Source organism: Chelonia mydas, chromosome 24 (assembly GCF_015237465.2).
Source record: "Chelonia mydas isolate rCheMyd1 chromosome 24, rCheMyd1.pri.v2, whole genome shotgun sequence".
NCBI classification, from domain to species: domain Eukaryota; kingdom Metazoa; phylum Chordata; order Testudines; family Cheloniidae; genus Chelonia; species Chelonia mydas.
Window position 1 is genome coordinate 13,595,629 of NC_051264.2, and position 14,433 is coordinate 13,610,061.

The 14,433-nt window shown below is 50.0% G+C and overlaps 1 protein-coding gene across 1 annotated transcript in view; it reads left to right on the top strand.

The window, feature by feature from the left end:
* Positions 1-11,724, top strand: part of LOC114020807 (IgGFc-binding protein) — a 61,737-nt gene extending 50,013 nt beyond the window's left edge. The window contains exons 23-29 of the mRNA XM_043535581.1: positions 81-645; positions 1,460-2,055; positions 2,199-2,769; positions 2,962-3,161; positions 4,908-5,282; positions 7,459-7,745; positions 11,401-11,724. Coding sequence (XP_043391516.1) covers positions 81-645; positions 1,460-2,055; positions 2,199-2,769; positions 2,962-3,161; positions 4,908-5,282; positions 7,459-7,745; positions 11,401-11,410 — 2,604 coding nt within the window. The 3' untranslated portion in view covers positions 11,411-11,724. The remainder of the gene's footprint in view (positions 1-80; positions 646-1,459; positions 2,056-2,198; positions 2,770-2,961; positions 3,162-4,907; positions 5,283-7,458; positions 7,746-11,400) is intronic.
* Positions 11,725-14,433: the final 2,709 nt, after the last annotated feature.

Here is a 14,433-nt window from a genome sequence, read left to right on the forward strand (position 1 = left end):
GCAGCTCCGTGGAAATGGAATTATTTCATGTTGAGTGCACTGCGTGAAATCCTTGACAATCTCTACTGTATGTTTTCCAGGTCAATGGTGTCTTTGTGGACCTGCCCTTTTCCCACCAGCACAAGTTCAAGGCCTACATCAGTGGAGTCCACGGCTTTATCCAGACTGATTTCGACCTGAGAGTGAGCTTTGACTGGTACAGCTACGCCAGGGTCATCCTACCCAATACGTACGCCAATGCCGTCTGCGGCCTCTGTGGCAATGCCAACCAGGACCCCAGGGATGATCTGACCATGAAGGATGGAACTCAGACATCTGATGAGATTCAGTTCGCAGAGAGCTGGAAGGTGGGGGAGGTCCCAGGGTGCTCGTCTAGCTGCACCGGGGACTGCTCAGTCTGCAGTGAGGCTCAGAAACAACCCTACAAGGGAGACCAGTACTGTGGGGTCCTCACCCGACAGAAAGGGCCATTCAGGCAGTGCCACGGGACCATCGACCCAGCTCCCTTCTTCGATGATTGTCTCTATGACACGTGCCAGTACAAGGGTCACCAGGACACTCTGTGCAGCGCCATCAGTGCCTACGTCACATCCTGCCAGGCCAGGGGCATCCGGATAGGGCAGTGGAGATCGGCCTCATTCTGCCGTGAGTGTTGCCGCGGGACTCTGCTTTAGGGACTGGCGACTGCCCATGTGCACCAACGCCCTCTGCAGGGTGGGGTCAGAATTGTTCACCCACACAGTTCTGAGTTTTAATTTACAGTGCGACATCTTTGTTACAGATTCTAGACCTAGACATTTCCACCATGCAATTAAAATTGTAGTCCCTGAAATATTTTTTTCATTCTGTGTCATGTTATTATGTGGGTGTGGATTTTACACAACCCTGAGCAATGTACTTACACTGACATAAGTCTGTAGTGTAGACCAAGCCGTACACTTTGCCTTTCCAGAGTAAATTGAATTAATACTTTGGCATTTAGAGAAGTAGAAACATTTTATAACATTCATTAAGTCTTGTAAGTCACTTGGAGATAGGTAAGTATTGTTATCCCCATTTGATTGGTTGGGAAAATTAGGAAAAGAGCTGTCAAATTATTTGGCCAAAGGTGTCCTCCATAAATAAGTAGCAGAGCTAGGAAAAGAACCCAGGAGTTCTGAGCCCCCCTGCTTGCAACATAATGCAGGAATGCCGACTCCCGCTATTCTAGTCAAGAGGTGACCCTTCATCCCACAGATGGGAATAGAATCCAAGAGTCCTGATGGCCACTCCCCTAATTTAATCGCTAGACTATACTTTTCCCAGAGATGAAGCTAGGACCAGGAGTCCTGATTCCCAGTTCCCTGCTCTAACCATATCCGAACGGATGTGAAAAGAACATTGACCAAGATGATCTGTTAGTTCAACCACATTTCTCCTCACACACAAATTCAAATTCTCTCTGATCTTTTTTCTTCAGGACCCACCTGCCCCCTTAACTCTCACTATGAACTCTGTGGAATCAGCTGCCCTTCCAACTGCAACGACCTGTGGGCTCTAGATCAGTGTGAGAAGCCCTGTGCTGAAGGGTGTTTCTGTGATGCTGGATTCACCCTGAGTGGTGAGAAGTGCATCCCTGTCGCACAGTGCGGCTGTGTGCACAAGGCCGTGTATTACAGCAAGGGAGAGGAGTTCTACCCCAGCGCCTCCTGCCAGGAGCGCTGCCTGTGCAAAGACAATGGGGTCGTCGAGTGCCAGGAGGCCTCCTGTGGAGCCAATGAGGAGTGCAGGGTGGAGAACGGAGTCCTGGGCTGCCACGCCACGGGATATGGAACATGCGTCGCATCTGGTGGACCTCACTACATCTCCTTTGACGGACGGGCCTTTGACTTCCAGGGCTCCTGCACTTACACCTTAGCCAAAGTCTGCAGCAGAGACTCTGGACTGGGGAACTTCTCTGTGGTGGTGGAGAATGAGAGCCCTGGTGGTGGCCACATGGCTGTGACGAGGACAGTGGTGGTGTCGCTGCATGGTTACACCATCGCCATGGAGAGGGGGAGGAAGTGGAAGATTGCGGTAAGTCCCTGTTTGCGATAAGTCTTACATAGCACTAATGGTGTGTGGGTGTGTGGGTGTGTGTGTGTGTGTGTGTAAAAAACACACCAGGACACTGCTGAGTCTCCACCAGTGACGAGTGAATTTCTCTCTCATTGGCACAGGTGGGTGGTGAGCTCTTCACCCTCCCACTGGCTACGGATGATGGAAAGCTTTGGATCAACCAAGAGGGGAACAGCATCATTGTCCAATCAGCGTTTGGCCTCAAAATCTTTTACGACACTGCCTCTTACCTCCTAGTGTCCGTCCCCAGCACCTATAAGGGACATATGTGCGGCTTGTGTGGCAACTTTAACGATGACAAGAACGATGATCTCCTGCTGCCCGGTGTGAAGAGTACCCAGAATGTGGATGAATTTGTCACCTCCTGGAAGGTGCCTGTTGATGCTGCCACATGCTCTGATGGCTGTGGTGAGAAGTGCCCCGTCTGTGATGCAGCCCAGACAGCGCCGTACCAGACTGAGAGCTCCTGTGGGTTGATCACAGCCACCTCAGGTCCCTTCAGACACTGTCACTCAATAATCAGTCCTGTTGAGTACTTCAACCACTGTCTCTATGACTTGTGTGCCACCAACGGAAGGGGAGAGACCCTCTGCCAGAGCCTGCAGGCCTATGTGGCTGCATGCCAAGTAGCTGGGGCCAAGATGGAGACCTGGAGAACGGCCTCCTTCTGCCGTAAGTCTACAGGACAATCTACAATCTGTACTTCATTAACCCATAGCTGCTGTAGTTTTTGTGCTCTCCAACCTCCACAATACCCCTCAGACTTCTAGGCTAAGTAGGAGCCTCTGTTTATTTAGGTGGGAGACCTCAGCTTATCGTGGCTTTCTGTCTGTGATGGTCCTAATTTTTCTTCTGTCCCTCCAGCACTCGCCTGCCCGGCAAACAGCCACTACGAGCTGTGTACCAGATCCTGCGATTTCACCTGTGCCAGCTTGTTTGCCCCTGCCCAATGCACCGGGAAGTGCTTTGAAGGCTGCTGGTGTGATCCAGAATACGTGTCTGAAGGAGAGACCTGCGTCTCCATGGACAGGTGTGGGTGTGTGCACAACGGACGCTACATCAAGGTGGGTGCTGGATTATTGGTCCCTCCGTTCTCCCCGATTCTGCCATTCTCCTCTGGCAATGGGATTCCCAATGCGGGTTAGAGTGACTGTAGAGTGGCATGTTCTGTATCCTACTATGTGGCTATACCTAAAACCTAGAGTCAAATCCTGCCCTCAGAGTCAACCATGCAGCTTCCACTGCAGTCAATGGCAGCTGTGCATACAAAACGTGGGGCCCATCATTTCTATTACAAGGATCATAGAATCATAGATGATCAGGGTTGGAAGAGACCTCAGGAGGTCATCTAGTCCAACCCCTTGCTCAAAGCAGGACCAACCCCAACTAAATCATCCCAGTCAGGGCTTTGTCAAGCCAGGCCTTAAAAACTTCTGAGGATGGAGATTCCACCACCTCCCTAGGTAACCCATTCCAGGGCTTCACCACCCTCCTAGTGAAATAGTTTTTCCTAATATCCAACCTAAATCGCCCCCACTGCAATTTGAGACCATTGCTCCTTATTCTGTCATCTGCCACCACTGAGAACAGGGATGGTCTTCTATATTCCAGAACAGGCCTTTGGAATAACCAAAACAAAGGCTGCTCCCAGAAGATCCTTTCCCAGTTTTACACTGAGCTCAGAGCATCCCATGGGGGTGTCAGGTCTTTGGGAGTTTCATTGGTTCTTCGTAATTGCCCATGCAGAGCAGACTTGATCAATGGTGCTCACAGGTTATGGACCTCACTAAGCAGCCTCGGTGGCTCGATCTAAGGAACTGACCAGTACCTGGGCTGTAATGTGACTCCCAGAAGGTTCTGAGCATGGGCTCAAATCAGACAGGTATCCAGATAGCCCAGTATTGAGATAAAGCTTGTTTGCAGGAGATTGTAAAACAGAGCTGGAAGGAAATACCACGAGGGAATGAAACTGTCCAGCATGTTGGAGACTGAGCAAGTGTAAAGTAGGGAAGTGTCTAGGGAATGGGAAACGGGCCTTTCCCCTCCAGGGGGTCTAACTCTGTTCCAGACTCAGGCTAGGGGGACTGGCTGGCTTAGGGGGACAGGGGATGGGACACAGGGCCTCGCTCTTCTAGGGGTGCCAGCTCTGAGCCAGCCCCAGGTCAGAGGGACTGCCTGGCTTAGTGGGTTGGGGAAATGGGACACAGGGCCTTTCTCTTCTAGGGGCCTCTGACTCTGATCCAGCCCAGTGTGGGGGGATTGTTTGGCTTAGGTGGCTGGGCAATGCGAGATGGGGCCTTTCCCCTCCAGGGGACCAGCTCCAATCCAGCCTTAGTTCAGGGGGGCAGCAAGTGGAATATGAGGCTCTTCCCCTCCAGTCTGGCTCCTGGGAAACAAGAGCATTGACTGTGTGTAAAGAAGAGTGTTGGTGGGACTCGGCCTAATTTCTGGTTGGCAAATCTGCCTTTCACATGAAAATCAACACTGCAGCTGCCCCCCTTGTTGTCAGACCTTGGGCAGCGGATGTTGGTAGGTGTTGGGTCTTGATGTTATTAGACCTCAGTGTGGAGACCGGTCAATCCCGCACCTTGCTTTCTTTCTCTCTGCTGATTCCACCTGCTCTTTCTCTCTGTCATCAGCCTTGCTAAGCTATTGCTTCTGAAAGGTCCTTGATGCCTTCTCTCTATTGATCCTCTCACGGCGGGGCTTTCCCATAGCTCTATATATTGCTGCTCCCAGTCCCTCCTGCTGAGGTGTGAGTCCCTGTGCATTCACTTAACAAAGTTGTTTGTCTGGGTATTTCCCTGCAGGCCAGGGAGAGCTTTGTCTCCAGCAACTGCTCTGAGAAATGCACCTGCCACGCTTCAGGCGAGGTCATCTGTGAGGAAACAGACTGTACCGAAGAGGAGAAATGCATGCTCAGGAATGGGGTGCGCAGCTGCGTGGAGCAGATGGGCCGGTGCACGCTGGCCCCAGGAATATGGTTCACCTCCTTTGATGGTGTCACGAGGGAAGTCCTCCTTGATGGGGTCTACGAAGTGACTTCCCTCTGCGAAGGGGTCAACCTCCCCTGGTTCCGGATGGTGGTCAGTGTGTTCAGAGAAGGTGGCTTGGCCGTTCCTGAAGGCATCTCCGTTTTCTTTGACGAGGGTCTTATCCATGTCAATAAGAAAAAGGAGATTTGGGTAAGAGGAGGCTGGGTTAGCACATCTAAACCAAGGGTGAGGGGCAAAAATCTGGGGGAGGGGGTGAGTCACTATTAAGATCCCCGCTTTATTGAAGGGAAGTGATCTGCCCAAAGTCATATGGTGAGTTAGTGACTGAGTTGGGAATAGAGTGCAGGACTCCTGTGAGGACGCTGCTCTAATCACTAGACCCAGGGATAGAACCCAGGAGTCCTGGCTCCCATCTCACTCCTGCTCTAATCCCACTAGACCCCACTCCCCTCCCAGGGGTGGGACTAGGACCCATGAGTTCTGAATCTTAGCCCACTCATCTAACCAGTGAATTAAGCACCACATGGAGCTGGGAGTCCCTAACCTCCTCCTCTAATGGTGAGCTTGTGCTGCTACCAATAGCAAGGCTGTTCCTGACATGCCAGCAGTCTCACCTGCAGTAGCTGTAGGAAGCTGTGGTGAGCAAAAGGCCTTCACCAGGGTATTTAACCACGCGACCACTGGAAGAATGTAGACAGAGGAGACCACTCACCTTCGTAAAATGTGTGAGATCTGTGGATCAGGACGATGGTGATTTGAGTAGATCTAGTCCTGATCCCAGCCAGAAACAAGGATGAAAAATGCATATCTGTGCTATGGGCAGGATTTTTGACAAATTGTTTTTTGGACAAAAAATGCCTGTTCGTTGAACCCAAAACTTTTTGTGATACAGGCTTGAGTTTGATGGAGCTCCCAAGTGGAAAAAAAACTCTGAAAAAGGAGTTCCAAAATGCTCAAAATGAAACATTTCCATATTTTCAAAATGAAAAATTCTGGTTTTCCATTTCAGAATAACTTTGTGTTTCAAATTTTAAATGAATTAGTCTAAAAATGAAGTTAAAAGGAAAAAGGTCAAAATAGAAATGACCCAACTGTACTGAAACCAAACATTTCAATTGACCCAAAACAAACAAACAAAAATTCAGATTTTTCGTTTGCGAAGTTTTTGAAGACTTTCCATACTGATTCAGGATGAGAAAAAATTTCAAACTCTCAAAAACTTGTGGCAATACTGGAAAACCATTCCACCCCCCTCCAGCTCTAATCTGTGTATTTACAGACCTGAAAACAAACGTGGTTTGAGTTTGGTTCTAATGACTGAAGAAATATGTTCCGGGGGAGCTTTATATTCTCTGTACCAGTTATTATTATTATTTCTATTAAAGTACGGGGGTGGGAAACTAGGACTCAGGACACCCAAGTGTGGCAGCACAGTAGGCCCCAACTGTGATCAGAGCCCCATTATGCCAGGCCTTGCACAGACACACAGTGAGAAACAGTCCCTGCCCCAGCTGAGATCAGGGCCCCATTGTTCTGGGCGCTGGCCAGACACACAGCGAGAGACAGTCCCTGCCCACCTGAGATCAGGAGCTCACTGTGCCAGGCACTGCCCAGACACACAGCGAGACACAGTCCCTGCCCCCCTGAGATCAGGGTCTCTATCACACAGAGTATGCAACTAAATAGACACAAAGGGAGATAGAAGATACATGGACCAACGTCACACAGTAAGTCAGTAGCAGAGCCATGGACAGAACCCAGGTTTCCTGAGTACCAGTTGAATACTTGTTCTGGGCTGGATCTCCCTGCCTCAGTTGACTGATGGCCCCCATTTATTGCCCTTCACAGTCAATATGATTAGATCTGACCACATTTCTTCTGGCTGAAAATGAAGCATTAGGCTGTAAGCTCGTTGGGGCAAAGACTGTGCTCTTGGTCTGTGTTTGTACAGCACTTGGCACAAAGAGGTCCCGAACCACCCCTGGGATTCCTGGGTGCTGTTGCAATCGAACTAATGCCACTAATTACGGAAACGTGAGCTAACGAAGACCATGTTAGCGTCAGAAAAAAAGGAGAACTGACTCCCTTAGTCACCCCATGCAATGAGGAGAAGAAGAACTGGAAAGTGATAGGCTCATCTCCCAGAATGGAGGGGCAGATCCTGCTCTCAGTTACATCAGTCTCAATCCAGAGTTACACCCCTGACTGCAATGGATTTACTCGGGTTTTACACTTGTTTGAGAGCAAGATCTGACCTAGAGTCTCCAGACCCCATTGCCTTGTACTGGGGTCCATAGACTAGCTCTGTCTCACTCCCGCCCATGGTGCCCAGCTTTTCTCTGACCTCCTTGTCTGTGTCTTCCAGGTGAGAGGGCACCAAAGGCGGCTCCCAGTGAAGGTGTCCAAAACCTTGTCTGTAAGTGAGTCTCAGGGCACCATCATGATTGTCCAGGGCTCTAGAATAAAGATTCTGTTCAGCCTGAGTGGGGAGGTGACGGTGACAGTCAGCGAGAGCCTGGCTAACAATCTGTGTGCACCTTGCGGGAACTTCAACGGTGACATCTCCGATGAGCTGCGGCTGCCCAGCGGGCAGGTCGTGGGGAACATCACGGACGTGTTTGAAGCTTGGAGGGCGCGAGACCTCTCAAGAAGGTAAGGGGCTCTTCAAAGGGCTGCTCTTTCTAAGACAGCATGGCCATTCACTCTTCACAGGTGTGATCCTGTGGTTGGCCTGGTTCATAGATTCCATACGTTCCAAGCCAAGAAGAGCCATTGCGACCTGCCTCAGAAGAATTCCTGTTAGAGCAGATCTGTTAGAAAGGCATCAGGCTTGATTACAGAATGCTGAGTGCTGGAGGATCCACCACTGGTTTTTGGATTTTTGGTTGTCTGACGAAAAAAATCAAAAAAGTTCAAGGAAAGCTGATACTCTCCTTGAAAATGGTCATTTAAAGTGAAAACCCGGTTGGTTGTCTGTTGGCACGACAGCTTTGATGGCAATATTTCAACCAGCCCCTACAAAATTGCAGTTCCTTCTGTTGGCCCTGTAGATCCAATGCGGCAGTGGAAGAGTGAGATGGTCCTGTTCTTGTTCCAACCACTTATGCCTGTGCAACCCCCCTGTACCCAATAGGGTTGAACAGGTTCCCTGAAGATGAAGCCAGCCTTGATGAACCTGTACTGCTGGTGCAACCCACACACTTCCTCGGTGTGGTGTTCTGTCCCATCTAGTGGCACCGAGACCACTTAGGGAGAGATTAATGAGCCTCCTCTACTCATGGCTTTTAGCTCATGCAGTAGAAGCTCATGCACTAAGCTCCAGAGATCCTAGGTTCAATACTGCCCAGTGATGACAGGGGTCTGTCGGTGTTACACTGGCATTGGTGCCCAAGAAGGAAAGACCCCAGCTTGACTCTCAGGGTATGTCTACGCTGCAGTCAGGCGTGATTGCAGCTCGTTTATGTGTACCTGAGCTGGCTTGGATCGACGTAGCTTGCTAAAAAGAGCAGTGACTGTAAAAGTAGCCTGGACTACCTGCTCGAGCACCTGTCTAGGGTCAGAGACAGGCTAATGGTCAGGCAGCTAACTGGTGCCACCACCTCGATCAAAGCTAGCTCAGATAGCCCTAGCCATGCTGGAGTCACCTCTCCCGATTGCAGTGTAGATGTACCCTTGGATCCCAGAAGGAACTTTCAGGGCTGGCAGCTAGGAACCCCCCGCCCCCACCCAGCATTTGTGATATGGAAACCACTGGCCATGGCTACCTGCAGTACCACATTTGTTGGAGTAAAGACAATGGCTCTGCTTCTGTTCTCTGCCACCTTTGCTCTGCTTCTGCTTCAGCCCCTGGCATATATTAGAGAAGCCATGGGCTGCTTTAGTTTATAACAAGGCTGCTTCACAGCCTAGATCCACCCAGAATTGCTGCAGGTCCGCAGACTGTGAAGACTACCCCTCTTGCTCCATGATCCATACACTGGGGCTTTTGAGGTGGACAGCACAGGTCTGCCTCTGCCAGCACAGGTCTGCCCCTGCCAGCCCTACACTGCTCCTTCCCTGGGGCGATTCTTCTTGTGTAACTTTTATGGCCCCAGAGCGAGGTGCGGGGCTGGGGCAGACGCTCTCAGTCATTGTGAGGACTCTGGGGTTCTTGATGACCCCAGTGTCAGTGGAGTGTGATGGGCTGGATCACAGAAAACCCCTTGGGAACTGCCAACTGATGTGCTGAGACTACTTCTAACTCATTTTCCCTGCCAGCTTGGAACTTCCAGAACCTTGCCAGATTGAGCCAGACACGCTAGCCTGTTACAAACCCAGATCCAGGTCCGAACCATGTCCCCCAACAGCTGCAGGCTTAACTGAAAATAGGTTAAGAAGTGTTCCTGTCTCTAACACTCAGATGCTCAGCTTCCAATGGGGTCCAAACCCCAAATAAATCTGTTTTACGGATTGTTCGCCCTCTATAACACTGATAGACAGGTATGCACCGCTGTTTGCCGCCCCCGCCCCAGGTATTAATACATACTCTGGGTTAATTAATTAGTAAAAACTGATTTTATTGACTACAAAAGGAGGATTTAAGTGGTTCCAAGTAATAACAGACAGACCAAAGTAAATTACCAAACAAAATAAAATAAAACATGGAAGTTGTCAAGGTTCCTTCCCCACTCTGAACTCTAGGGTACAGATGTGGGGACCTGCATGAAAACCTCCTAAGCTTACTTTTAACAGCTTAGGTTAAAACTTCCCCAAGGTACAAATTATTTTACCCTTTGCCCTTGGATTTCCACTGCCACCACCAAACTTTATCTGGGTTCCTGAAAAAATGGAGTTTGGACACGTCTTTCCCCCCAAAATCCTCCCACCCCTTGCACCCCACTTCCTGGGGAAGGTTTGGTAAAAATCCTCACCAATTTGCATAGGTGACCACAGACCCAAACCCTTGGATCTTAGAACAATGAAAAAGCATTCAGTTTCCTTACAAGAAGACTTTTAACAGAAGTAAAAAAAAGAATCACCTCTGTAAAATCAGGATGGTGAATACCTTACAGGGTAATTAGATTCAAAACATAGAGAATCCCTCTAGGCAAAACCTTAAGTTACAAAAAAGACACACAGACAGGAATATTCATTCTATTCAGCACAGCTATTTTCTCAGCCATTTAAAGAAATCATAATCTAACACATACCTAGCTAGATTACTTGCTAAGTTCTAAGACTCCATTCCTGTTCTGTCTCCGGCAAAAGCATCACACAGACAGACACAGACCCTTTGTTTTTCTCCCTCCTCCCAGCTTTTGAAAGTATCTTGTCTCCTCTTGGTCATTTTGGTCAGGTGCCAGCGAGGCTACCTTTAGCTTCTTAACCCTTTACAGGTGAGAGGATTTTTCCTCCGGCCAGGAGGGATTTTAAAGGGGTTTACCCTTCCCTTTATATTTATGACAGAAGTCTAAACCTAATACAGTAAGAAAGTGATTACAGATGAAATCTCACCCTCAGAGATGTTCCAGTAAGCTTCATTTACACACTAGGCTCCTTCTAGTCTGGGTCCAGCAATCACTCACACCACTGTGGTTACAGTCCTTTGTTCCAGTTTCTTTCAGGTATCCTTTGAGGGTGGAGAGGCTCTCTCTTGAGCCAGCTGAAGACAAAATGGAGGGGTTTCCAAGGGCTTATGTAGACTTCCTCTTGTGGGTGGAGACCCCCTCCTCTCTCCTATGCAGAATCCAGCTCCAAGATGGAGTTTTGGAGTCACATGGGCAAGTCACATGTCGATGCATGATGCAGTTTTTACAGGAAGCGGCCATTGCCCACACGCTATTTGAATTTCTCCAAGAAGACTTCTTATGTGGATTGGAGTCTTCCAAGATCCATTGTCACTTAAGTGTTTTTTGACTGGGCACTTAATTTGCACATTCCTTTCTCAGGAAGCTGACCAAATGCTTTACAAAGGCTACTTAAACTCAAACAAGCACACAGCCAATATTCATAACTTCGAATACAAAAATGATACGTGCATACAAATAGGATGGATATATTCAGTAGATTATAACCTTTGCAGAGATATGTTACATGGCGTATGTAGCATAAAACATATTCCAGTTATGTCATATTTACATTCATAAGCATATTTCCATGAAGCATTATGGGGTGCAACGTCACATGGAGTTCACGAATTTCATTCCAGTTTGCTGGAGGGAGTCTCATAAAATATTTTGAGGTGGTTGGATGAAAAGTGCTGTCAATCTCGATCTGCTCTGTGACCCAGCAGGAGGGACTAATATTTGTCTTTCTCTTTCTCTCCTAGCGATGTTTAAAAGCCACCTGAGCTGCAATGGACCCCTGCCCCCTTTCCCTTCCCTGCATTGGACTGGGCTGGTTACTCAGTAACAAGTCATAGCTTAGCACACAAACGTGTGTTCCTTCACGTAGGGTGCTCCCTGCAGCACGGATGAGTTCAGTGGCGCTGGGTGCTTGATGGAAAATCTCCTCTGGACTTGTCAATAGAGAAGTTTGCAAAGGAGTGTCTGAAGCAGCAGGCTCTGGCATGCCTCGAGAAATGGCTTTCGCATTCCACTTGGATCTGACTGCTAAGGTCCCTTCACAACATCCTTAAAGGCCTCTTTATGCTGCCAAAGTGGAATAAAGGAGCCTCAGCATAATGCGACTCAGGCTATTTGTCTCTCTTCTCAGCACTAGAGTGGTTTAAAGAGGGCTGGGTAATGGGAATTCAGGCCTAGGCCTAGTGCTGATACACTGCAGGGACTATGGGCAAAGGTGCCTAACCACAATCTCCCTCTACGTCAGCACTGTGTGATAGGCGATGCCTTTCCTAATCTGCTCTTCCCCTGAGAGCCACATGTGGGTCATGCCCACAAATCATCTCCATCACCTCTGGCTTTCCTCACCAGGGAATTAACAGCACCGTCACAGAAAGGTCAGCTCACGCCTTCTGATCGCTGACTAGGAGGCCAACTGGGTGCTCCATTACACAGGCATAATTCCAGGGTCACTCCTGATTTACACAGCGGTGAGGAGGAGAAGAATCAGACCCATTTTCCAGACTAAACAAACCCAATTTTTTCCAATCTTCCCTCATAGGTCTTGTTTTCTAGGCCTTTAATCATTTTTGTTGCTCTTCTCTGGACTTTCTCCAATTTGTCCTCATCTTTCCTGAAATGTGGCACCCAGAACTGAACACAATACTTCAGTTGAGGCCTAATCAACGTGGAGTAGTGCGGAAGAATTACATCTCATGCCTTGTTTATAACATTCCTGCTAATACATCCTGGAATGATTTCTTTTTTTGCAACAGTTCTCTGAAACCAGCCACTCTGTGTGCCGCAACAGTCATAAAAAGCTAACAGCATGTTAGGAACCATTAGGAAAGGGATAGATAGTAAGACAGAAAATGTCATAATGCCACTATGTAAATCCATGGTAGCCCACACCTTGAATAGTGTGTGCAGTTCTGGTCGCCCCATCTTATAAAAGACATATTAGAATGAGAAAAAGGACAGAGAAGGGCAACAAAGATGATTAGGGGTGTGGAACAGTTTCCATATGAGGAGAGGTTAAAAACGTTGGGACTGTTCATCTTGGAAACCAGATGACTAAGGGGGATATGATGGAGGTGTATAAAATCATTCATGGAGTGGAGAAAGTGACAAGGGAAGTGTCATTTACCCCTTCACAGAACACACGAACCAGGGGTCACCTGAGGAAGTTACTAGGCAGCAGGTTTAAGACAAACACAAGGAAGAACTTCTTCACACAGGGCACAGTCAACCTGTGGAACTCACCGGCAGGGGATGTTGTGGAGGCCAAAAGTATAACTGGGTTCAAAAAAGAATGAGATCAGTTCCTGGAGGATAGGTACGTCGTGGCTATCAGCTAAGAAGGCCAGCAATGCAACCCCATGCTCTGGGTGTCCCTAACCTCTGACTGCCGGAAGCTGGGACTGGACAGCGATGGATCACTCAGTAATTGCCCTGTTCTGCTCATTCTCTCTGAAGCATCTGGCACCTGGCCACTGTCAGAGACAGGATACTTGGCTATGGACCATTGGTCTGAGCCAGGATGGCCATTCCCAGGCCTGCTGACAGCCCCAGAGCAGAACAGTCAAATGGCCCCCTTGAAAGGGATGTGCCTGCCTGTCTGCCTTCGGCGCCACCGGTACCATCCCACACGCACCTAGGAGCCAGGGCCGGATTAACCTTTTGTGGGCCTGGTGCCAAACATATTTGTGGGCCCCCATGGGGGCAATGGAGCATGATGCGGGGAGGTCAGTACCCGGAACGAGGTGCCGGCCAGGGGCAATGGGGCTTGGCATGGAGGGGACGGCCCTGCTCTGCCCTGCCCAGCAGCTGCCAGACGCACATTGGCCCACCCAGCCCTGTGCTGCCAGCATGCCCCTTCCCCTCTGGGGTGGGTGCATACCATGCCACACAGCCCCCCAACCAACACCCCGCAACTCCCTATACCCAGCCTCCCCCGGACCCGCTTTGCCGAGCACCCCCCGCCCACAGCCGACCATAACTGCCGAGCGCTCTGGACACCACCATCCCCTCCCAGCACTCCCCCGCACCCAGAGCCCCACCAAAACTGCCCAGCACCCCAACACCCACAGATCTCCCCCACCCAATGCCCTTCCCCACAGCCCCACCACTACAACTACAGAGCACTCCACACAGACCCCCCACTGCCCAGCACCTCAACACACACAGGCCACCCCCACTGCCCAGCACCCCCCAGCAACCCCTCCCCACTGTCTAGCACTCCAAAATACACAAACCTCCCCCACTGCCCAACACCCCCGACCCCTCACAGCCCAGCACCCCCTTGCAGACTCCCCCAGAGACCCACTCCCCCATGTCCTGCCACCCAGCCGACGCAGACCAGGGATCCCCCCTCCCAGCACAGTCCTAGGGGGCAGAATAGCTGAAGCTTGGGAGCACAGAGCGGTCCCATCCCCCCGGGGCCCCACCAGCCCTACTTGCCTCCTGCTGGTGCCTGCAGCAGAGAGGAGGCATTTCCTTGCAGGGGCAGCACGGGGCAGCCACCGACTTCCCCAGCCTGCTGCTTCTGCAGAGCAGGCCCTGAGGCCCGCCCGGGCAATTGCCCCCTTTGCTCCCCAGCCTGGTCAGTGGGCCTGGCCATTCCTATGTTATGTTCCTTGCCCTCCCGCAAACATCTACAATCTTGTGATCCAGGAATTGCCCAGACTCCACACACTGTCGACGCAGGCAGGGCACATCTTCCTTTTCCCTCAGTGGTCAAGGTACATGCACTGTCAGTTCTCAATCTCCATGCTGAGTCTCGGGAAACACCACGCTCATCT